The 26,247-nt window shown below is 45.2% G+C and overlaps 1 protein-coding gene and 1 long non-coding RNA gene across 2 annotated transcripts; both read left to right on the top strand.

Moving 5' to 3' along the window:
• The first annotated feature begins 7,106 nt into the window (after positions 1 to 7,106).
• On the top strand, positions 7,107 to 8,487 carry LOC123186757 (uncharacterized). Its single transcript, XR_006493709.1, has 4 exons — positions 7,107 to 7,238; positions 7,323 to 7,491; positions 7,732 to 7,990; positions 8,077 to 8,487. It is a non-coding gene; the product is annotated as an uncharacterized lncRNA (long non-coding RNA).
• An 8,839-nt stretch (positions 8,488 to 17,326) lies between these two features.
• LOC123186756 (disease resistance protein RGA2-like) lies at positions 17,327 to 25,406 on the top strand. Its single transcript, XM_044598463.1, has 4 exons — positions 17,327 to 17,730; positions 18,723 to 19,907; positions 22,790 to 24,682; positions 24,974 to 25,406. Exons 1-4 carry the CDS (start codon positions 17,443 to 17,445, stop codon positions 24,983 to 24,985), a joined length of 3,378 nt encoding a protein of 1,125 aa, XP_044454398.1. The 5' UTR covers positions 17,327 to 17,442; the 3' UTR covers positions 24,986 to 25,406.
• Positions 25,407 to 26,247: the final 841 nt, after the last annotated feature.

Below are 26,247 nucleotides of genomic sequence, written 5' to 3'. Positions count from 1 at the left end.
GGTCCTTTTATGCAGCTACTGTTTATCCCTGCCATGTGGCTTGTAAACATGGATGTGCTTGATATTATCTGCCTATGATTTTTTAAGCCTGCTGGCACTGGATCATTGGTTTTTGAAGGAGGCACTCCTATTTTCTTTGTTTTCGAAAAGGGGCGGTTTATTACTTAAAAGATTTAAGCATTACACCCAGCCTCTGCATTACTAAGATGCACACAGCCAAAAAATGTCTTCTCACACAAATGAATGATAAAGAGGCGAAATACAAAAACATGAAGAGTCCGTATAACGCCTAAAGCGGAGGGGGTCAATCCTAAGATCATGTTGCCACCCATGCTGGGTAAAAGTATCCCTCACCGTAGCACTCCTATTTTCTTTGTTAATACAGTTGTGCATGGCTTGCGATTATTCTGAAGTGCATATCATCAGCAGGTGTTGTTGTGCTGTGTGAAGTATTTCTGTTTGTTTGTGGAAGACTAGAAGCAGCAAGACCGACACCGGGACGCCATCCCGGGTGCCCAGCGGGATGCTGACCTGACAGAACCCGACAAGCCGGAGATAGAGAGCGGGGAGAAGGCCCTCGACCGAAAGGCAATGGCGGACACACACGATGATGATGCAGACGAGACGTCATTCATTAAATTCTCGATGCTCAAAACAATGCTGGGCATGAATTCATTGAGGTTACTATTGTCTATTGCATCACCTGCCAGTCAGTCAACAAACAAAAGCAGAGCTTCAACATACTTATACTCCATCGAAGCTTGCTCTGACCTGCTCTGCTCCACTCTGCTATGATGGTGAGTTGGAGTTCATGCTAGCTACTTGCTGCGAATATCTTGGCCGCTGAGGCATTGGACCAGTTTGTAGGAATGATGACAACTGAATGAACAGATTTTTGTTCTGAACACTGATAGTTAGCTAGACTTAAATGACCGATAGTGTCGAACATCTGTGCCATGGGGACGGAATTTTCGGTGGACACCAATCCATGGGAAGGCCGGAGCCCGAAGATGTCGCAGTAGGCAGCGGGCACCCAGCGGGCATCCTGGACCAGTCCAGCGACATTGAAGCTGATCGGATTGCTCAGTCACAGAGAGGTCGCCGGACTGGTCCCGGATCGATCAGTCAATTCATAGGATTGGTTAGTCACAGAGAGGTCAATGTGATGGAGGAAGGAATGGAAAGGAGGGAGCGATGTAGCACATATTTTGCAGCACCCACCCTACCGCCAATTCATCACATATGTTCATGAAATTTGCCCTGACAGTTTATGCAAAATATGTGCTACATGATTTCACCCTCAAAAGCACATATATATGCATTTTATCGATGAAAGACTTACATTAACAATCAACTTGAGTTTGTTGGAAGGAAATCATTTCAGTGACAAATATATGTGCATTTTCATACATCAAACTAATTGTATAAGCTATGACATTTGTCACGGTTTGCACAAAACCATATAGCCGTTTTTTTTTTCAAAAGCCACCGCCTTTTCAATAACTAGCAAAGTGGCCCACTCGATGCGCGGGCTAGAACGTTAGTGACTTTATAATGATAATGTATTCTTTGATTTTTATTAAAAAAAATTGGGACAAAAATGTGATGACATTACAAATATAAGACTTCTACAAATACAGTTTTGTTTTAGGTATTTGTTATTTTCACATTGCATACCAATATATATGTTATACAATTTGTCGTTTACCGGATTATTATGTATGCCGTACTAAGCAACATCTTATTTAGTCATTTTCTCGTTGAATGCCATTATAAATGTTAAAGCACATACCTTTGATATTTACATAGTTTTGTTTTTATCTCAAAGGAAATTCTAGTCGACTTTAGGGACTCCCCAAAAATATCCAATTAAAATAATCCAATCATCTTCACTATACTTATAAGAAGTAGGATTACACATATTATTTTGACCCAGACCCTTGGATATATATATATATATATATATATATATATATATATAGGGAAAAGCATGGCTAATGTGTTTCTTACGAGAGGTTGCTATCTGAGCCACATGAAAGCATTGGGATCTGGTCCACCCCCTTTCCCTCTTTGCATTTTCGACATTTTGGATGTTTAAACTTTATTTCCTCTTTGAGCTGAAGTTGGACCACATGCACATGCGCATAGGCCATAGGCCCAGCTTTGTAGGCCTTCACGCTGCAGCCCTCGGGGCGTGCGCGTAAGGTTCTGAGCCCACGAAAGGTGCTCTTCCCTAAAGGTTCTGAGTTTTTTTTTCTTGTTCGTCCATCTCCTTTTTCCGAGTATATGTTTTTTCTATCAATACTTTCCAATAGTTTTTTATGTTGCTTAATGTGTGTGTGTCACACATACCACCGCCAGGACACGAGCCTAATCTGACTCGTGCCTTGTCGGGTGTGCTTTCATTGCTGCACTTTTCCATGTATATGTGGGTGGGTTGTTTGCATCACAACCCAGATGTGCCTATAAGACTGGAACACGACGGCCCGTCAATAGCAAGTACATGGCAATGGGGTCAGAACCTTACTGCATACTCTAAAGAGCCGGTATAACTGGAAGTTGATGTCCAACTGCTTGTCATGCCGCGCTACAAAAAAACCAGGTTGTTATGCTTATTGGTGGGCGGTGTACATATTGCGTTAAAACCACTAAAGAAATTATTCCAACAAAGATACATGCACTATAACGTTTTTAAAAAATCGTCGGTGGATTATCAAAAGAATAGCAAGCTAGATATATATTTTTCAAGTAATTGTAAGTTGGTCGGCATCTTTTCACTACTAGACACACAACATTGTCAAGCTTCATCATATTTCATCAGTTTGGAGACATATCAGTTATAGCTATACAGCTTATATTACAAGCTTATTGGTTTAATTGCCAAATATTTATGGAACACACCAGCAGCCATCCTAGTTTATAAACATGTAGTAGTACAAGGAAATAAAAGGCAGAAGACTAGATGCATTGCGTCAGTACAACATACACATTTTTCTCAACACGGGCTAATACAACTGTTCAGTACATCTGAATTTGGATGTATTAAAGACTGATTTTTTCTGAAATACGTTTGGGTCTGCTTGTGGTGCAGCCAGGACGTCCCGTAGGCCCAGATTCGTGGCAGTGGCAGAGTAGGTGTGTTGAGCGCTGAATGGAGATGCCGGTCTCGTGTTTTCGTCAGCATCCGGCCGGACGCATGCGGAACAGCGGAAGCACTCCCATGACTCGATGAGTATTTGCATGGACAGAAGCCGGTCACAAGGCACTCTACTTTCGAGCGCAATTTCAGTGTCCAGAAGTCAAGGTTGTAACCTGATGGCATGCATGCAATGAAAGGCCCCTCACTCTGCCACTACCAAAGCTACTAACCTGAGCCATGTCCAGCACGCAGCCGATGGACCGGCTATTTTCATGCATGCCGCAGTCCTCAATTTGCCACACCCGTGGCCTACCTAGATGGCATGGCCAGATCCTCACTTTGCCTTCCCTCAAACTTGGCATGGTCAGATCCTCACTTTCTGGTTATGATCCTTTTTGGGTAGAAAACGGGTTGCATAGCTCCAGGAACAGACATATTAAGCAAAAAATAAAAAAATAAAAATTGAAGGCAGCAATTCACAGCTAGAATGACCATCGTCGTCGGAGTCCGAGGACAAGGAGATGCGGCTATCGCCATTGTCGGAGTTGGAGTCAGAGAGGACGATGAGCCCCTTCATCTGACGGAGCGCCGTGTCCTGCTCCTGCTTCAACTTGGCGACCCGAGCCGCCTCCGGCACTGCCCCCTTCGCCTCGTACTCCGACTGCTCAATAGCAAGCCGGAACGCCTTGGCGTTCTTCCGTCGGAGGCGGCAAGCGTCCGTCCCTGCCGTTGTGAGGGACCGGCGGTAGACCCATGCGAGGAGCCGCTCGTCCTCGTTGGACTCTACCTGCATCCCGCGGTGGCGGCGCACGGACTGCTCCGCCGCATCCCTCTCCTGTGCCCGATGCCTATCACGGCACGCGGCGCGCGCCTCCGTTTCCGAGTTACGCGTGCGGGCTGGCAGCGCGGGCACCAGCCCCCACCGCGGCGCGCGTGGCTTCCCTCGCCCGGATTTGCTGCTGGATCTCGTAGCGGCGCTCTGGCGTCAACATGTCATAGTAGGTGATCTTGCTCCAGACCATGGTGGAGTGCCGGAGCATGGGCAGAGCGCCGGAGTGGGAGAGGGAGGAGGTGGAAGGGCTCAGACTGGCGGTGCAGAGAGGGGGAGGGGGATTGGTTAGGGTTGCGGGACGCCGACCGGCTTAAATAGCCAGATGTTGTCTTGGGCGGCGAACTGGAGCGGCGCCCGCGGCATTCCCACCACATCGACGGACGCAGCGTCCGTCGTCCCGCTGGGTTTCCGGTGTTTCCGTGTGGGGCCACGCCGTCAGGCCTACGTGGCGGGCCCGTGCACCCCCATATCCGCCACATATATATTTGTGCTGGATATGGGGGGTGCCAGTCAGCCGGGGCGTTTGAGGGTTGTTTGAGAGGCCCATCTGGGTCAAACAATCGTGATCGAGCGGCCTGCCCGGGCGTTTGAGACGGGTTTAAGGGGTCCGGTTGTAGATGCTCTAAGAGCACTTATGTATGCAAGGTGGTGCCCGGAACCGTGACATGGCCGCAAAAGATTCTTGGCAACATTATTCCTGTCTAGTTCAATAAGATTGTGTTGTAATTTTCAAGCACTGTTGGTACAAACTATAAATTCACTTCGACTTAAGTTTTATTCTACTACATTCTTGTGTGTGAACAATGGTGATTAACTTGTGACCCCTTTATTTTGTTTCCTGTGTCTAGAGAGCAATCATTTTTTATTTTTGCCTTTGTCATATACATCGGTGAACGGACAATTGCAAACATAGGCGCCAACACTTGACGTGGTTAAGCTCACTTGAAAGGAGAAAACGATAATCTACCGGCATTTGTAATTCACAACATGCAAGACATACCCCTCACGGTGTTCTTGTATCGCCCGTATCGTCATAATAACACGGGAACCTTCATTTGCCATTCCACAAACCCTACACACTCGTATGAGTGCATTCTTTGTAATTGGACCGGGCACCCTTTTCTGCCATGAACGTTGTTGTACCCTCCAGAGTAGCAGCTTGTTTCCTCATGTGATCCTCTCTCTCTCTCTCACACACACACACACACACCTTTTTTGTGTGTCTATAGGCACCAAGACTATACATGTTTAAGCTCACTTAAGAGGAAACAACAATATTGAACGAACAATTGCATTTGAAAACATGCAAGTCACACCCCTCACGGTGTCCTTGCATCGATGTATCGTCATAATGACAGGAGAACCTTCATTTTCCATTACACAAACCCTACACACTCGTATGAGTGCACTCTTTTCAATTTGATTGGGCACCTTTATCTTCCATGAACGTTGTACCTATCGGAGTAGCACCTTGATTCCTCCGGTGATCCAGATCTCTCTCTCTCTCTCTCTCTCTCTCTCTCTCTCACACACACACACACACACACACATGCACACCTCTTTTGTGTGACTATCGGTGCTAACAATTGACGTGGTTAAGGTCATTTAAGAGGAAACAACCATAAATGAATTGGTAATTGTATTTGAAAAGTTGCAAGTCACCCCCCTCATGGTGTTCTTTTATCGATGTATCGTCATAATGACAGGAGAACCTACATTTCCATTACACAAACCCTACACACTCGTATGAGTGCACCCTTTATAACTGGACCAGGTACCTTTCCCTTCGATGAATGTTGTACCTAGCGGAGTAGCACCCTTATCCCTTCGGTGATCCCGATCACTATCTTTCTCTCTCTCCAACTCATCTTTTTGTGTGACTATAGGCGCCAACACTTGACGTGGTTAAGGTCACTTAAGAGGAAACAACAAAAATGAACGGACAATTGTAGTTGAAAACATGCAAGTCACACCCCTCATGATGTTCTTGTATCGCCGTATCATCGTAATGACACGGGAACCTTCATTTTCCATGGCACAAACCCTACACACTCATATGAGTGCATTCTTTTTAATTGGATTGGGCACCTTTTACTACCATGAACGGTGTACACATCGGAGTAGCACCCTGATTCCTTTTTCTACCATCCTCGTATCAATGTACCGTCATAATGACAGGAAAATCTTCATTTTCCATTGCACAAACCCTACACACTCCTGTGAGTGCATTTTTTTAATTGGACTTGACACCTTTCTCTTCCATGAATGTTGTACCTATCGGAGTAGCACCCTGATTCATCTGGTGATCCCGCTCTCTCTCTCTGTCTCTCTCTCTCTGTGTGTGTGTGTGTGTGTGTGTGTGTGTGTGTGACTACGGGTGCCAACACTTGACGTGGTTAAGGTCACGAGGGAACAACAAGAATGAACGGACATTTGTAATTGAAAACATGCATGTCACACCCCTCATGGTGTTCTTGTATCGATGTATCATCACAATGAGAGGAGAACCTTCATTATCCATTACACAAACCCCACATACTCGTATGAGTGCACTCTTTTTAATTAGACCGGGCACATTTCTCTTTCATGATTGTTGTACCCATCGGAGTAGCACCTTGCATTATCCGGTGTTCCCGATCTCTCTCTCTCTCTCTCTCCCTCCCTCTCTCTGTCTGTCTATATCATTTTTGTGTGTTTTATAGGTGCCAGCACGTATGATACTAACCCATAAAGTCAAAGGTGTCTGCAGCAAAAAAATAAATTGCCATAAAAATGTTAATACAATGAAATTTTAGTTAAAATTTTCATTAGGGGCGAATAGGATTTGTTTCTTTTGTCAAAGAGATTAAGATAATATGTATCCCCGTGTGTGCGACGCTACATTTTTTGTCCCACCTTGTTGTATGCATGCTCCATGTTTTCTGCCGGCAAATACATCCTGGCAAGCAACCGGTCCGTCAGCTGCACGCTGCAATCGGATGCAGCGTCCACAAGTCAGAACATGCCACACGAAAAAAAAGTCAAAGAAAGAAAACATTCCAAAAAAAGTCAAAGAAACAAAACATCCACACTCGTGACCACGGTCTGCAGGTCATTCAGAGATAAGGACAGCCGTGCTGGCCGGACGTGAACAGCCCCATGACCATCTTGCCTGGTAACCCCCACCCAACAGTTCCCCTTCATCTCAATCTTCACAGCCAGCGTCCGGTAGCAAAATGGAGGAGAACGACGGTGCAGCGCCCCCCGATGGTGTCGTCCACCACACAGGTGAGTTACTCACGCGCACGCCCGTTAATGTCCTTCTTCCCTGTCTCTTCGAATCATGTAACAATTTCCTTGCCGTATTTTCAGCGATAGATCCAGTGATAGGTGGAGTCCCCATGGATCATATCTTTTCCACAAACACGAGTTAGATACCCTCGTTTCAAAACCCAATCGACGAAGAAGAGAATGACAGCAAACCAGCGGAAGGCCCCGTGCCGCCGACGCTGCCGGCCGCTGGATGGATAAGACGTCAGAGGTAACCCTCTCAATACAAGAATATGTAGCGATTTACATATCGGTTTTCGCTTTGATTTCCTTCATCCTAATCACGGCTATATATAAAAGAACTAGTATGATGCTACAGATTTGTACTAAAGTCATAACATTAACCAGATAGATGGTCATTATTCAATCGTCCTTTTCTGTAGCAGTATCTTTGGTAGTCACACAGAAAACTAATAGAGCTACCATGTTTCTTACTTTCTTTGGCGTACAGAAACAGATAGGGCAATCCTTTTCGGGCACCAGTGGAAGGACATCAGACTGTGATAGAGCGTGCAATTGAAGAAGCAACGAAACTTGGTAAAAAAGTTGTTTTTGAACCAACTGTTGGCATGGTGTTCAATTCTGAACAAGAGGCTTATGAGTTTTACAACGCATATTCATGGGAGATTCTATTCGGCATCAGGCGGGGAAACAAATACGTCAACGATCAGAATTACGAATCAAAGCAAGACATTCTCTATTGCTGCGAGGTTAGCACCAATTTCGAATTCCTCTTAATCAGATCGACAAAATATATTTCCTTGCTAAGCCATGTTCATTTGTCATCTTTATGCAGGGCAAGGAAACCGATGTGTTACCTCCTGAACCTAAGAGATCTAAGGGGAGGCCAAAAACAAAACGATTGAGATCTGCTGTAGAGATAGCTATTGAGATGAATAAAAGGAAGTGCTCTATATGTGGGTCTGACACCCATGCCACTAAATCATGCCCGTGTATGGAAGTTGGAGCAGCTGACCCAATGGATTCAAACACTCCGGACATGGTGTTGTTTTATTTTTGATATTACGAGAAAAGATCTGTCTATTCATTGATAGTGAAGGCAGTTAAAAGAACACGAGAAGTGAACGTTACATCCATATGCATAGATCACAAAGCGACTGCTATGACCACTTGAGCGAGCAGAAGGCATGCCGCTGGGATTGCCCTCCACACGCCCTACGAAGAGGCTACATGGACCGCCGGGATGGCGGCTAGTACATCCCTACGACGAAGCTAGATGGACCGCCGGGATGGCGGCTAGTACATTATTCTATCATTACAGAGTTGTCGGCTCCTCGTCTTCATACGCAAGAAGCAAAGTCGCTTAACATAAATGATCGAAATAGGAAGTACAAACTGAATCCCGATTCATGGTGATCCGGAAACGGTTCTCGTGCCATGACAGAAAGGAGCACTAGCCGTTGAATGAGCACTTGAAGTGATCTTCGTCGATGGTGGTGAAGAGATTCCCAATAGCGATATGAGCTCCAATGACAGCCCTACGCCGAACGGGAGGTCAGATGTCATGACATTGACGTGGTACATTGACAGCAATAGATGGTCACATAATTAGGCAAGTATCGAAGTTGATCTTCGTCGGCACCGTTTTCAGACGTTACTAGAGAAAACGGTGCGCTGTTTTCAAGTTATTTGTTAGCAACCAAGGGGTCAGATAACAAAACAAAAAATATATCGGTAAGTAGATTAGTGGATCTCTATGTCAATTACATTATCCCAGGGCGATAGAAGACCCGAAGTACAGAGTCAAACAGAGAGTTACCGCTACTATGCACTGAAATACAGTGCTCTGTAACAATAGAAGCAGCCTCTCGCCGATCCCTGTCTGCTTGACGTAGTCTAGCCTGAATACACATAAGAGAATCAATTATGGAACATCCATACTGGGTTTTACATGTCGAACGTGAAATACATTTACGCACACTCGCCTGCTTTCTCAGATCCAAGTGAACCTAGATGCAAGAAAGGAAGTGGTGCGTGATGTCATTGTAGTTGGTGACAATCCTGAAATATCATTTTCATTACACACGAGCAGCTGAATGGACTACATTTTGAGTGAATTACCGCCTAAGTGGTCACAGCTTACTAAAAGAACCGTACCTGACGGGATATACGCGTATGTGCACGTCATAAGTACCACCCCGGATACCACCATTCAAAACAATATAGTCACCATCTCTGAGATTGGGAAAAGTAAACAGCAAATCATGTAAATGTGCCATCGATGATAATAGCAAGAACAAAAACTGTAGTTAGTCAAAAATATTACTTAGCAGTGTCCATCGAACGCATGAACTCCGACTCTACTGTCCTGAAAGCAACTTTTTACCAGAGTAGAACAAGGAAGCTACTATCTTTTGACACAGAAAAATATAGCTCAAGTGAATACCATATCTTGGCCTTAATCCTGCCAGTATCGTCGTCGAAGTCAAATATAATTTCGCTGTCCAAGTCACGACGATTCTGCATCACACCAACAAAACGCCCCTTTATTAAGAAACGACATGGTTATACATTTAAAGTTTCAGTTTCTAACTGAACAGAGCAAGCTAGTGGTGTATGTTTTTCTTACATTGCTAACAGGCATCCCATAGAGACTCAGTGCACCACCATATTGCGTTGAAGGAGTGAGTGGTGTTAATTAATTGTTTCACTGTAGGAACAAGATTGTTAGGGAGATCAAGATGTTGCATTAATCCATCAGTTTAGTACCAAGTCGAACCAAAATGCCAAAGATATAGATGATCTATACCTGAACGTCGCTGCACTGGACAACATCGCCTCCTCCCGCAACACTAACATCACAGAGGGGGCATGATGCCCTCTCCAAAATGATCTTCAAGCTTACAAGTGCTGCTAGATGAACCTCCCAGGGTTGTTTTTCCATCACCCAGCCCTGCCATATTAGAGAAAGATGCTTGTTCAAATCCAACGAACGGCTCCCATGGTATATATTGGAGATTGGAACTGTCCAACTGAATGATGCAGTAATGGCACCCGGCTGGCGCAGCAACACAAAATAAATGGTCAGCTTGAATACAAACTTATTTTGGGTGAGAATTCGATCGCCCTTTTGGGATGCATAGCGGGCAGTGCCAAACAAAGTTTGCAAGACTGAAAATAAATGGAAGTTCATTGCTGGGACAGCAGGAACAAATGCAGCACTTTCCACCACCGTATGTTGAAAAGGTGCAGAACCCTTAGTAGCTTATGCATTAGATGAATGGGATCTTTCATACTAAAAGCTACTATAAATAAACTGAGATGTATGGAACCTTTCACTACTAGCAAAGAAACAAAAGCTAGACAGTAGGCCTTCTCTAAATAGAGCACACTAGCTGATCAATGTTGGAAAGTAGCTGCTCCCATTCCACTTATAAATCTGACTTTTCAGACTCTAGCTTGCCATTTCCATCCACGGCCCAGTAAAGCCCCCTCACATGCTTTCCTCTTGTGTAAATGCGAGCTTCAATAATGCAACAATTTAGAACCTTATCCAACTAGAAGTTCGGATCTTGATGCAAACCAAGGGTGCCGATAGCACTCTCTGCTGCTAGTGATGGTAGGAAAGCCGTTCCCTATATATATATATATATATATATATATATATATATATATATATATATATAGTGTTATTATTCATCACCCAGGGTGCAGAATAAATTATTCTTCATCCGAGGTAATCTTACGATCATTTCCTGGGAATACAAACAGAGGCCATTTTCCTGGGAACACAAACAGAGGCCATTTTCCTGAGGCCTCATCCGACAGGCACATTTTCCTGGGAACACAAACTATAGGGTGAAACCAGCCGAATGAACTGAGGCCATTTTCCTGAACCTGAATATAAACAGAGGCATGCAGGGAACACAAACAGAGGTTGGCGAAACCGCCTCGGTCCTGATGAGATAGGACAACATACCGTCGAGGAGAAATGTCGAAGTATGAACAGAAGCCGCGGGTCCCCCGGCAAAGCGGCGATCCCGGGAGGCAGCTCGCGACACAGCATTGCCGGAGCTCAGATGGGCATGACACGGCAGCCAAAGTTGTGCCCTAGGCTAGGCTGGCCAAGATGGGCGCGGACCATGCTGACGGATCACGCGGCCGCAGATGACCAGCTTAAGGCCCAGCCCACCACCAGGACCAGGAAGCGGCTTGTACCGCGCGGAGGATACCAGACCTTGGGAGGCACTTGGTCTACAGCTCTCAGAAGCGAAGACGCTGGGCGCCGCGGAGGTGGAGCAGGCCCCAAATCTGAAGGAGGGCAGCCGGCACGATGCAGCGCGAGGAGTCGTCCGAGGCGCTTATGAATGTTGAGAGGAAGCGGCGGAGAGAGGAGCAGGAGGGGTGGTGCATGCGGTTGGGGAGGACGGGAGAGGAGGTGGAGGGGAGGCGAACTGTGCCTGTCGGAGGAGGAGGAATTAGGGGGGCGCTGCGTCCGGGATGGCCAGCAGCGGTGGCCGGCGGCGGCCCCGGCTAGGCGGCGCTCTCCGCCCAGCTCGACGTACGGTACGGGATCAATGACGTGTCTGGCCATCTCCTCAGACTGAGAATGGCCAAATCAATGGTGTTGTTACCAATGAAACCAATGTTGTGGGACTCAAAATATGTGTGGAATTTCAAGTTTCAAATTCTGCTGCAGTATACGCACGCATGGATTATGGTGATTTATCTCTCACGTTTTGCGTTCAGTATACTCGTCTGGACCTGGGCTCTACACTAGACACATGCACCCTAGCTAAATCCTACACAAATCACCGAGTGGAAGAGAGATGAGTTCAGGGGTTCTTCAAGAGAAGAAGAACCAAACACCATCTTGAAACCTGATACTCTCAGTTTACTCTCCCTTGGATCGGTTCTATGTGCCGCAGTTCTTGGCTTGGTCTCTGCCCATTCGCAATCTGGGACCGCACAAGAGATGCCCTATAGGACGCTTTGTGCATCTAATTTTCGGATAATAATTGCCGCACGGGGGAGCGAGGAACGCCCTGACGGACTTTTTCTCAGAACATCTGCAAAAAGTTTTTGAGGACATTCTTTTAAATGCAATTTCTTTCCAAAATTCTTAACATTCTTTGAAAGCATGAACTATTTTTAAAATTTATGAACAATTTTTTAAAAGTTGAACTTTTTTTCAACATGCATTTTTTGAAAAGCTGAGTGTATGTTTTCGCAATTTTAACATTTTCCATATTTGTGAACCTCTTTCGCAAACTCAAACAATTCTTCACTATTTTGGTATTTTTTTTAGAAATAGCAAACATTTTCCAAAAACCTTAAGATTTTTTAAACTCGTGAACATGTTTCATAATTCTGAACATTTTTTTTTGTAGAGAATATAAAAATCAAGAGAAAAATAAAGAAAACCCAAAATAAACCTGCAAAGAGAAAAAACTCGATATGGAACCAGGGCTCCCAATACAGAATGTTATAGTAGGTTTGCTATCTAATATGAACGGCCAGTTTACTTTATTGGCACCCCTCGTTTGTGTGAAAGCATGACATTTTGATGCTCAATGCATGGCATAGGAATTGTCGGCTCCTAATCGATTTTCTCTAATTTACCTTTGCTCTAGCGTGGGTTGTGGGCTCCCAGCTAGGAAGTTGGGTTTGCGTTCCTTGGGCTGCTAAGACCATGTTGTGTATGACTAATGATGAATGATTGAATTATGGCTTTCCCATGAAAAAAAAATAGCAAGAATTATGGTTTATTGTGCCACAAACAACATTAATTATGACGGACTACAGTCTACACCGTTAGCAGTCCCATTGTTGCCCCTCCTCCTCCGGCTCCGGCGAGTTCGAAGGCAGGCCCACTGTGATCCGGGCGGCGCGCCTCGCCCGAATCTCCTCCTCGATCTAGAAGTGGCGCTCCGATCTTAGCATAGCATATGTGGTCTTCTTCTGCCTTGCCATGTCGGATGGCGAGGAAAGAGGGAGGTGGAGACGGAGAGGAATGTGCTCTTCTTCCACCACGTGCCACAGCTCGTCGGCCTTGAGCTGCAGCTTCGTGATCATGGCCCAGTCAGAGTAGTTCGTTCGTGTGAGCATCATCTGAGGCATGCTCCCGTTGCCGCCGCCGTGCACGACATGGTCGATGACGCGCTTCCCCCATCCCTCCTCCATGGAGAGATGCGCCATGGTTTTCTCCAGAACCGCCGCCTCTGCTGCGGCCTTCTCTTTCTCTTGTTGCTTCTTCATCTGCTCATGGTCCCTGCCGGCCATCTCTCCAGCGGATCACACACCGCCAGCGCCCAGGATGGTTCGTACACTTGAATTTTTTTCAGAATTTCGTGGTTACCTTGGTAACCGAGTTTACCGCCCCCCCTTGAGAAAAATGTTCCATTCCGAATCCAAAACCTTGGAAGACACCGGTTTTCTGCTGCTGTGACAACTTGCGCCTTTTCAATTCTGTTTCTTATTTATCTGAATTCCAACGAGCTCTTAAAAACAAGCTTGAAATGGTCATGCGCCCCTCGAGCTTACAGGCCGTGACATCCCACGACGCTCGAACGTGCAGAGCCCTACATGCCCGCGGCGAGGAATGCATGATCCATGCCATCCCATGGCGATTCCTACGAGGAGCTGAATACTAGCTAACTAACTGAAGGGAAGAATGCTAACTGAACCATACGTGGATAGACACACGCTAACTGTCAGAATTATTCAGAGAACTGAATTTTGCTAAGTCTGAAGCTATGTGTGAGCAGATTATCCATCACAAGCCCTGCCGCACCCCTCGCGATGGCGGCTCCTAGCCGACGATGTGAGTCTCACGAATCTCACCACCACCGCTCGCCGGCAAGCTGTCACTCCGTCTATGTCGGCGGCGGCAGCGGCGGGCTACAACAACAGCAAAGAGTTGGTAAAGGTAGTAACTAACCGTTCCCTTCCCCAAATCTCTCTTCTCTCCGTTCTGCTTTCACCTTTTTTTTTTCTTTTGCCTCACGCAGTACCTAACTTTTTTTGAAATAAAACGAAATTTTATTCATTAGCAATAACCAATACCTCGTTTGTGAGAAACGTTACAATTTCACTAATAGGCTCCTCAAACCAATCCGAAATCGAAAAAAATCTAACTAATCGAGCAAGTTCATGTGCTATTTTCTTTGCCTCTCTATTACAATGTTCGAATTTAGTCATGATAAAATCATAAGCATAGTGATAGCAGTCATTGAAGATTGCCGCCGCCGCTCCCGTTGACTGTCCTCCGTCCTGCATGGTCTCAATGACCTCCAGATTGTCAGAGTAGATGATTAAGCCATTAAATACCGCCCTTTGCGCTAAATTTAGGCCAAATTTGAGAGCTCAGGCCTCCGCTATGAGAACATCCGCGCAGTAATCTATCTTTTCATTCCCTCCTGCAATAAGCCTATCTTTGTCGTCTCTCAATACTGCCCTCATCGTACCCTCCAGCAAGTCATGGTCAAAAGAGGCGTCAACATTGATTTTCACAAAGTCTCTAGGAGGACATTGCCAACCCCTTTTTTCATGGAGTACCTAACCTAGTCTTGTACCAATAGCAGAGAGTATGTTTAGTGGTTAATTAATTTGGGCCCGTTGTAAATTAGTCTTGTACCTAACGCATCCAATGCACCTAACCAAATAAAAAACTGGAGTACAAACCAACCACTAAGCATTGCACCTATAGCATATCAAACCAAGATCCAGAATCACCTTATTATAAGTTATCAAATACGAGTATATTGTCCAATTTACTACAAGACAAAGCATAGCTCACACGAATCAAGCCAAAGAAATCGTTAGGAATATTCCTAGCTACCATCAACACGTAGAGCACTGTATTAGCCCTCAAATAAATGTGAGAACAAATATCGTGTATGGTAGATGCGAATTATTGGAGTTCTTGGAGATGCAACGACTTGGACCAGGGCTTCGTCTACGGTAGTTGTTTGGCCCAAGTCTTGAATCTGGCCTCTAGTAGGTGAGGCCAAACATATTGTCGCTGGTAGGTGGGGTCAGCTGACATGAAAGATATTATGAAAGGAAACTTCTTGGCATCATCTGTGCCCTCATCAAATTGTGAGTGTTTTTTTTTACGAGAAAAACTTTCAATCTATTCATCTTCAATCATGATAGTACAACGAACACTAGAAATAATAAAAATTACATCTAGATTTGTAAACCACTTAGCGCCGACTACAAGCACTCAAGCGAGCCGAAGGCGCGCCGCCGTCATCGCCCGTCCATCGCCGGAGCTGGGCAAATCTTGTTGTTGTGAGTGTTGTTGATCAAGCAATCTCCAGAAGAGTCATTTAGGGTGAACTATCTTATTCGTGTTGTTGATCAAGCCATAACTTCACTTACCATTAGATTTGAACAATATTAGGAGTACGAAAAGACATTTGGTGTCTTGTTTACTTTAGATAGGTTGCGATCAATTGATGAAAAGAGCTTGATGACTGCTTGCATTAATCTTGAAGAGGCGCTTAAGAGTGGAGAGCATACATATATTGATGGAGCTGAATTGTGTTGCGAGCTAATTTTTATCCAGGATTCACTTCAAAAATCTATGGGCCCTCTTGATATTCTGAATTATTTGAAGAAGCTCTCCTTAATCTGTCCTAATGTTGTTATTGCTTACAGAATTTTGTTGCCCATTCTCGTGACAGCTGCATGTGCGAAAAGGAGATTTCCTAAACTCAAGTTGTTGAAGTCCTACTTGTGTTCTACTATGACACAAGAAAGACTCACTGGGTTGGAAACAATAGCACTTGAAAATGATGTCCTGGGGAAGATTAAGTATGACGGGAGGCGGGCACCCGCGTGACGCGAGGAGGCGGCGCGGGGTTGGCGTCGACGGCCGGTGCAGCCGGCTCAGGGCCTGGTGCGACGGGAGGGAGGATGAAGGGTGCGTCGGCGTCCCCGAAGGAGCGAGTGCGGTGGAGTGGACGTCGGAAGCTCATGCCGGAAGCGTGGAGAGGAACGAGCGACGTCTGATACCAAGTTAGACATGCAAACTGTGTATATATTCATTCATCATAAACATAGTGTTTAAATACACGCGGGAGATACATCCGATGAGATTAGTTACAACAGTATCGCGAGAGGAGGAAGGGATCACTACGTGGATGTGTCGTGGGTGCGCATGCACGCGTGGGCGCCATGCCTCCGAGGCCCAGTGGCAGATGTGTCCGTCTTCCAACAGATATGATTGAAGATTTCATTTCAAGAAATACTAGACGAATGCTGACTTTCGGTATAACATGAGGTTAGCTTATTGTTTTAGTATCCCTTTACTATTTTTTAGCTTTCGTATTTGATATATAGCTAAATATTATACAAAATAAATCCGATTGAAATTGTGTAATAAAATGAGAGTATGCCTGAGCTATATTAATTTTTCTGTTAGATGACTGTTTTTGAAGTTTTGGGCTCAATTTTGATTTTCGTCCTGGGGCCTCGAATTTCTGGAGACTGGTCTGGGGAAGCGTCCCAAGATTGATCGCGCGATCACGGCAGCTGCTGAGACCCTGAAGCTCTGGCCCTACCGTGCCAAACAGGATGACAAAGAGGGGCTCATCTCCTGGAGCCCTTTCCTCTCCGCTGTTAATCTGTAATAACTCTCCTCCTGTAACCTATCTTCCTCGACCTTGCGAAAGGTGGTGCGAAGCTGTAACCCTGTTCTGTTTTCACCTCTTTTTTTCTCTTTTGCCTCATCCAGTACCTAACCTAGTCTTGTACCAATAGCAGAGAGTTTGTTTAGTGGTTAATTAATTTAGGCCCCGTCGTAAGTTAGTCTTGTACCTGACGCATCCAATGCACCTAACCAAATTAAAAACTGGAGTAGAAACCAACCACTAAGCATTGCACCTATAGCATCAAACCAAGATCCAGAATCACCCGCCTTATTATAAGTTATCAAATACGGAGTATGTATATTGTCCAATTTACTACAAGACAAAGCATAGCTCACAGGAATCACGCCAAAGGAATCGTTAGGAATATGCCTAGCTAGGGGGAGCTGCCATGACAGATATTATGGAAGGAAACTTGTTGGCAATTGCTGTGACGATAAGATCCAGTCGAGCACGCCACCAGAAAGGTCGTATCCCCATTCCCCCCACCCACCCCTCTTCTGCGCATCCCACACATTGACGAGAGAGAAGCTCGAGCAGGAGCCATGGCGGGCATCGGGGCCATGATTGCCGCTGCACTTTTGAAGGAGGTGGTGCAGCAGATTGGTTCGCTGGTGGGAGGTCAGATTAGGCTGCAGAAGAACTTCCACAAGGACCTGAAGGAGATGAAGGCTACCCTCGAGTCCATTGAGGCGCTCCTCAAGGACGCTGAGGACGCCAACACCAACAATTCCATGCGTTTGTGGCTCAGTCGTCTTAAAGACGCGATGTATGGCATCGCCGACATGATTGATGATTTTGAAGCAGGAACTGAGGCTGAGTCAACATGCAAGGTAACTCTGAACCATGCTTGTTCTTTTTTCTTTTTCCTTTTTTTTTGCGAAAAGCGCTGTATTAAGCTTTAATGTAAACAGAGTACAAGCAGTGGAACAATAAGAATCCTCCCAAAAAAAAAAAATAGGCCCTCCGAGCTGTCTTCCTCCTCATCTCAACCTCATCCGGCTGGACAAGCCCCGCATGCCGCAGTCGTTGTCCGTATAGGCCACCATGGACAATACCCTCTAGGTTGCTCATCAGACCGGAGTCCGCCGACCAGCAAAAGAGGAGAGCCGGGCTCTGTCCTCTGGCTTCCACAACTGAGCAGCGTCCTCTGGCTTTCCACCTCCGTCACACCCTCATCTCCTCCCAAGCAAGGAGGCCACGACCAATTATTTGGGTTGCCGTCGCCATAATAATTTGATCTTAACATTATTTTTGTCCGAAATTTAGTTGTCGCTTTTCAAATATACATGTGGTTATAGCAAATATGAAGTTATGCGCTTAATGTTTCACCCTAACCGATTTTCTTTAAGCCGGAAACATATCTAATACAACAAGACATATATAGGAAATAATCATTTGAGCCTTCAAGTTTGATGGTGGTACTTGTCGACCTTGAATTCCAGGCACTTTTAATCCTTGCCATTTTAGATTCAATGCCTTTTTGGCACACCAAGAAAATGACGAATCCAAAATAGAAGATTTGCCGGTGCTAGAGAAAAAGATGCATACTTTGACCAAGTTGTATTTTCATTTCTAAGTATTTTAGTGAATACAAATTTTAAATAGACGAATCTGAACTCATCTACATTTTAACAAAAAATACCAGTCAACCGTAAAGTCTAAAATTAGTGACCGGCATGAGAATGTTCAAAATCAAATCTGGAATTTATATGGTAGGCAAGTCAGAAAAATGCATCAAACTTTCTGGTTAAAAATAGACTTTTTCCTGATATCACCTACCATTTCGCCAGTGACTAACAATTATGCTGACATTCTCTTGCAGCTCTCCATCAAGAAACATCTAGCAGGTATGATGCCTTGTTTCACAATCGGGCCCAAGTTCACAATGGCTAACAAGATGAAGACGATGAGAGAGGAACTGCAGGGGATCACAGATCAATACCAGAAATTCATGTTAGTGCCGGGCACTAATGCCAATGAACCGAATCTGATACAAATGCGTGAAACATCATCAACCATTGAGGCATCAGTCATTGGGAGGAGCGAAGAGGAAAATAAAATATGGGTTTCTTTATCTGAAAGCATAATAGAAGAGCTCATTGTCCTTGCTATACACGGCATTGGAGGCCTTGGCAAGACGACCTTGGCGAAAATGATTTACAATAATAAAACAAAATTTGAAGACTATGTCCGGGTATGGATTTATGTGTCCGAGACATTTGATTTGAACAAAATTGGCAATTCTTTAATAAGTCAACTGTCAGAGAATGAGAGTCTGTACACTGAAAAGCATATGATACACAGATCACTTGCAAAGGTACTCACCAATAAGAAGATTCTTATTATTCTAGATGATCTGTGGGCGGAGGATGATTCCCAATTGGATAGTCTGATTGCGATGCTTAAGGCTGGAACGGGTAGCAAGGTGGTTGTTATAGCAACCACACGCAATGAGGAGATTGCAAGGAAAATTTCGGCCATTCATAGTCAAACAAAAAAATTGACCATTCCCCCACATGAGCTAGCATCACTGACGGATGAGATGTGCTGGACTATAATTAAGGAAAAAAGTGGGTTTGAATCTAGAGATGACAAAGAACATTTGAAGCATATAGGGGAAGCCATTGCAGCGAAGTGTGGAGGTGTGGCTTTAGCAGCTCAATCAATTGGACCCATTTTGGAAACTATGACCTATAATCAGTGGAAGAAAGTGAGAGACAGTGATATCTGGAAAGAATCTGCTTCTTCTTCAGATCCAAAAGATAAAGCTGCAACACTGGTGCTTGCATCCTTAAGGTTAAGCTATACTTTTATGCCTCCATATTTGAAGCTCTGCTTTTCCTATTGGGCAATCTTTCCAAAAGGATGCAAGATATCTAAAGGTGATCTAATTCACCAGTGGATTTCTCTTTCTTTTATTGGGGCAACACCAACATTCACCGCTTGGGAGCTCGGCGAGATGTACATTACTCAGCTTTCGAAGCTTTCCTTCCTTGAACATTCGAAGGTAATTGTGTGGGAATTCATACGACGCTTGTTTATATGGTGCACCTGTTTATCCAATATTTTGGAGGTTAATGCGTTTTACAACATACTCAACTTATCCACGTAACTTGTTAGAAAATTTCAGTTGCTCATGCACACACCCCGACACACCCCATATAAGCATATACCCACACATAAAAGCGCAGTGGAGGTCATCCCTGATTATTTTTTTGCAAGAAAACTTTTGATCTATTCATCAACTGTCAAGATAGTGCAAAGAACACTAGAAATAAAATTTACATGCAGGTCCGTAGACCACCTAGCAATGACTACAAGCACTGGAGCGAGCCGAAGGCGCGCCGCCGTCATCGCCCGTCCCTCGTCGGAGCAGGGAAAACATTGTTGTAGTATACAGTCGGGAAGTTGTCGTGCTAAGGCCCATAGTACCAACACACTAGAATAGCAACTGCTGCCGATGAAGAGAAGCGTAGATCGGAAAGATCCAACCTGCAGACACACAGACATTGACAAAAGAAGACCGGATACAGTCGGATCCACCGAAGACAAACACCGACCGGATCCCTTGAGATTGGTCGGAGACTAACATCCACATGCCTTCCAACGACGCTTGAAATATCACAGGGACGGGGGCTAGGTGGGGAGGACCTTATTCCATCTTCAAGAAGCCGCCACCACCTCGTATTCTTGAGCATGGCACAAACCCTAACAAAACTCAGAAAAGCACCTAAAACAGAGCCTCCCCGCCAGCAAGGGCCGGGATCCACCGCGCGTCCATTGTCCAAGGACCATAGGAGATGAGGCGGACCGGCAGCGGCACCGGCGAGAGGCAAGGAAACCCTAGATGAGAGTACAAAAGAAAAAAGAATCTTATAGATGTAATGGCTGGAGGGGAAAAAGTAATGTCCAACTTTGGTGCATTATTAAATCTTATATGAGAGTCATATTTTAAGTTCTGGTGCATGAAAGGGCAAGCTAAACTTTGCTATAAGTCTCCGTCCTCCTCCCGGCGGGACCACCGTTGATCTGCCCCATCTCTGATGACCTTTGGGCCATGGAGGTGTGGAGGATCTTGGCCCCCCGCTGGCGGGAGGGATTCCGTTCTCGTTTTTCTTAGGTTCAACGTCTTGATTGGGGCTGTGTGGCGGTGGCGATGTCTCGGACACAGATTCTGAGATGGTGCAAATAGCGTCGGAGGAGGACGTGTGGAGGCGTGTCTCCGCCGGATCTCGCGGGATTCGGTCGGTGCTCTTCTTCGGTTGATCTATTTGGATTCAGTTTGTGTTCGTCTTCGTTCATGTGGTTATAGGTTTGATCTTTCCGATCTACAACTATATTCATCGGCGATGGTTGCTGCTCTGGTGCGCTGGTCCTTTGAGGCCTTAGCACGATGATTTTTCGACTGTCTACTACAATAATGCCCGGCTCCGGTGAGGAAGGGGCGTTGACGGCGGCGCACCTTCGACTCACTCCGGTGCTTGTAGTTGTCGCTAGGTGATCCATGGATATGGTTGTAATTTTTATTACCACTAATGTTCTCTGTACTGCCATGACTTCTCTTGCAAAATGAAAAACTTCGCTATTTTGCATAATGGGCTGCGCTGCATTTGTGCTTACCTCAACAAGCATCATTGATTAGCACAATAAGTTTGTATAGACTAAATAAAAAAGTACATAGACGTATTTATTTAACCATGCACAGCTATCACTTGAGATGCACGCAACACATAGTATTATTTTCTACTCTCAAGCGCAAAAATAATGCTCAAAGATGGACTTTTATACAGACGGCATTTTATCTTCCGTCCTTTCTATAAGGGCAATCAAATCGAGCCCGTCTCTCCCGTCGCTCCCAGAGTGACAAGAGGGAAAAACCTAGCCGCTGCCGGGTCCTTCCCTTCTCCGCCCTCCTCCTCCCTCGCCGATGCCAGAGGGCGCGACCGGGCGATGCCCGGCCGCGGCGGTGGCAGCGGCGAGGATCCATTGTCCTCTCGTGTGGTGGGCTCGGCGCAGGCCAGGGTTGCTGGGCCGGAGTGCGGCGCTGGCAGCGTTCGCCGGAGCAAGACTGCGACACCTGCATGGCGGGTGCGGGTCGGGCGACGTTGGGTGGTGCGTACTCCGGGGATCAACGGTGGCAGCTTTGCGGCGGCCAGATTTGACCAGCGGGCGGCGACTGGCCGGCTACATCATGGCTGGGGCAAAGACGGCGATCTCCCTACTCGACATGGCCTGATGGCGATGCGGCGGCGGATGCCGGGGCGGCGGCGTCAGGCGGCGGATCTGGTGGTGGCCTTCTCGTCATAGTGATGGGAGGTCTAGCGCGGCTGGCTGCACGCGAGGGATTCAGGACCCTAGTGCCCGGATCTGACGGTCGTGGCGGCCGTTGCCGTTGTATGGGCGACGATAGCGGCTAGCGCGTGTCCTTGCTAAAGGTGGGGGTTGAAGCTGAGCTTGGGCGATGGGAATCCGGAGTTCAATCTTGTGTTGGACTCGTTATCATCGGCGCACGTGTAACGATTTCTTCTTGAAGGTATAGCCTAGGAGTCTTGTGTATTTTTTGTATTGATGTCGTCTTGTAACATAGGGTTAATGGCTATCAGGTGGAGTTACTGTCGCGAGGCATGTCGGGTTTTATTTTCGCTTTATTTCTGGGGTGATGTTATTCAGCTGCTGGATTTTGCATTTTTAATAATATATGGTTGCATGCATTGTCCTGACGTAGATGTCGGGGATTATCCTTTTTTTCAAAATAAAAATCAAATAGATTGAACCACACAATTGCGTAGCTTAATTTTGTCCAGTATGCTACCTGTCGCAGCTAAATTTGTTGGTGCATCAAATGCTTGAAATATAGAAATCTAACATTGCCAATGGCTTTTGTTTCAGATTGTCCGCTATGGCCGTGTCGATGTTACAGCGTTCACCATGCACGACTTGGTGCATGATCTAGCAAGGTCGGTGATGGACGACGAAACTCTTCTCACTGGCAATGATGGCAACAGTGGGGGAAACCGCTTCCACTATGCACTGCTCAGTGATTGTAGCAAGCTATTGGAGTGGCGGAGGATTAGGGCACTCCGTTTTATGGGCTCGGCTAAAATTCGACTTGATGATGCTGCATTTGCCTCTGCTAAATCCCTGCGTGTCTTGGACTTGAGCGAGTGCTTGATTTATGAATTGGCAGATTCTATTGGCCGATTAAAGCAGTTGCGGTATCTTAGTGCTCCAAGAGTATTCAATATTCCGGATAGTATCACTAGGCTGTCAAAACTACTTTATCTCAGTCTTCGAGATTCTTATCTATCTGCACTGCCAGAGTCAATCGGAGAAATGGAGTGTCTGATGTATCTTGATTTGTCAGGCTGTACGAGAATCAGAGAACTGCCAGAATCATTCAGGAATCTAGAAAAATTGGTGCATCTTGATTTGTCAGAATGCTTTGCTTTGAAAAATATATCAAAGTTTATGTGGAGCTTCACGGACCTGCAATATCTGAACTTATCACGTTGTTATTGTATTGGATCGCTACCAGAATCTCTTGATGGCCTTACTAGTCTACAATACTTAAATCTAAGTCACTGCTTTGGAAAAGGTGAAAATCTGATGGACCGTATCAGTGCCCTTTCCAATCTGGAGCATTTGGACTTGTCTTTTAATGCTGGTATTACTTCTCTACCCGAAAGTTTTTGTAACCTGAAAAATCTGCACACACTGGACCTCTCGTACTGCCAAGAGATTCGGAAGATACCAGAAAGTATAGGTAGAATTGATAGTTTGAAGACCCTATATTTAATGGGCGTCGATGGTCTTGTTGAAGAACCTGTACCTCATCCTAGTACCAGTTTCGTATCATTACCAACTTTTCAGGTGCGCATTGGAGATGGTGAATCGAGCAGCAATCTTATCTGCTTAAAGGACACGAATCCTGGGTTGCTGTTTATAGTTGGGCTTGAAAATGTGAAGTCTGCAGAAGAGGCTCAGAATATAAAGTTGATGGAAAAAAACAATCTCAAAGCATTATGGTTGTCGTGGAGTGAAGGTGCTGAGAGGTTTGTGGATGATAAAGTGTTGTTGGAGAAACTAGTGCCACCCAAAAGTTTAAGCAACTTGGTGATAACGGGTTATAATGGCGTCAGCTTGCCAACATGGGTCGGCCAACAGAGTTCAGTGACACTAACCTGTATGGAACATCTAGAAGAGTTGAGTGCGTCGTACTCCAGTGGCAGGTCTTCTAGGTTGAGCATAAATTATTGCCCCAAGTTGAGGATGGGGCCACTTCTTCCTAGAGCAGGTTGCAGGTTGGAGATAAGAAGGAGTGATAATGTGCTGTCATCATGGGGAGAGTGTACAACATCAAGCACCGGTGCTTCCTCCTCCTCTGCTTCTCCAGTATTAACTCCTACAGATACTCTGATAGTTGAATACAGTGAGCTGCCCATGCAGCAGTGGAGACTGCTTCGCCACCTCTCTGTCCTCGATCATTTAGAGATCACGACTTGTCCTGATCTGACCGTCTCCCCTGACATCATCCCACATATTTCCTCTGTTAAGCGTCTGGTGATAAACAGCTGCAACATCTCATCATTGCCGCATTGGTTCATGGACTTAACCGATCTCGAGCACCTTCGTATCAGTGGCTGTGAAGGCATCAGGTCTTTGCCGGAGGGCATACAACAACTCACCAAGCTCCAAATACTTCAGATTGGCGGATGCCATTATTTGAAGAAGTGGAGCGAATCCGAGGAAAGCAAGATGAAGCTGGCTCACATAAAAAATAAGGTACTTGTCTTGTCCGGCCACACTATCTTGTGTATTGATCTTATTTTTTTGTGCCTACTCCTTTTCCTTTTCCCAATATTAGTATAGAAATACATTATGTTTCTATTTCTCTCACAAAATTGAAAGCATGTGCTTCATATGATATATTCCTTGCATGAAAAAATGCCTATATTAATGTTTGTAATGCGGTCTTGGTGTGTTGTGCTGTTGGGGTCACCCTAGTCGGCACCCTTCAAGTGCTTTGAGATCCGCACTTTATAACGTAAAAGGCTCTACTTCTCTCATTTACAGGATTTTTACTGAAGCAAGCACACAGAGAACTTTCTACCTAGGCTTGGACCGAAGTGGGAACTTCGCCCACATGCACAAAAATTTCCAACGCACAAGTACAGAGAGTCGCCTAAAGATCGTCCAGTGATGCAGGGCGTTTACATTGAAGTCACCGTAATCAAAGAAGCAGTTTTAACCATCAGTATCTATATTGACCTATGACTAGTTTTCTCTACACAAGGCTTTATTTTATTTTTCTTAATTAAAAATGTGCTATGTGGTGAATTATCTTCCAATTCACTAGCAAATGTGTATTTGTAATGAAGGCAAACTATAGTTCAGCCTATATAAAGTAAAGTTCAGCATAGGAACTTTTCTTTCGACTTGGCTGTTTCTTCCTACACATAATAAACTTGTGTTGCAATACTTTAAGGTTACTGGATTCAGAGTCCAATATCTTTTTCTTAGTTTCTTTTCCTCTTCTCTGTACTTTTGGTTACTTCAGTGTAACTGATTCACTCTTCTAATCGCAATGAAAGCAGCTCTGTCTGCATTTCGTCAAAAAAGAAAAACAACACTTTAAGGTGTACACCCAACTATAAACTAACCATGCCCATGTAAAGATGTTAAACTTGCACATCAGAGTGTTAAAGTTGAAAACCGAAACGCATGTGCCAAGGATACCATGTTTCTCTCACACAAATAGAAGATATATTGGAGAAGAAGGTTTCGATCTGGGTAGCAAAGGGAAAGGAGAAGACTAATATATCCAGGGAGAACTATCGACAGCCATGCAGTAACTGAAACAAAATAATTGTGAAAGGGCAACCAATCAGAAATAACAGTGATAATCCGTACATGACGTACCTTCTGTCCACGTGTAACAAGCCTCATTGCAACTTGTGCTGCTGTAAACACAGCAGCAAGAACATCAGCTGCTCTTCCAGTAACCGGGCATGTGTATGAGCCGCCACAGCAATAAAACCATCAGTATAACAATCCATATCTCTGTAAAATGAGAGCAGAATCCTCAAGGCTCATGGAAAAACAAAAGGATAAACACATGGTAGAAAAGGCTAAAGCAAGACAATACATTTTGACCATATCATATTCTTGTAGGACTGCATAATCAGTGGCAGGGCGGACAATATGACTAGTGTTGTTCACAGATAAGCATGTCAGGAAAGCAATGCCCCTTCCATTCTTCTTCTTCAGGAAGAAGTTATGGAAGCAATAAGGAAGATGTTATGGAAGGAAAAACTGAATGCGTTACATACACCCCAATTATAAATGAT

This window comes from Triticum aestivum, chromosome 2A, assembly GCF_018294505.1.
Source record: "Triticum aestivum cultivar Chinese Spring chromosome 2A, IWGSC CS RefSeq v2.1, whole genome shotgun sequence".
Classification (NCBI taxonomy): domain Eukaryota; kingdom Viridiplantae; phylum Streptophyta; class Magnoliopsida; order Poales; family Poaceae; genus Triticum; species Triticum aestivum.
Note: the sequence above shows the minus strand (reverse complement) of the source record. Positions and strands in the feature narration are given on the sequence as shown.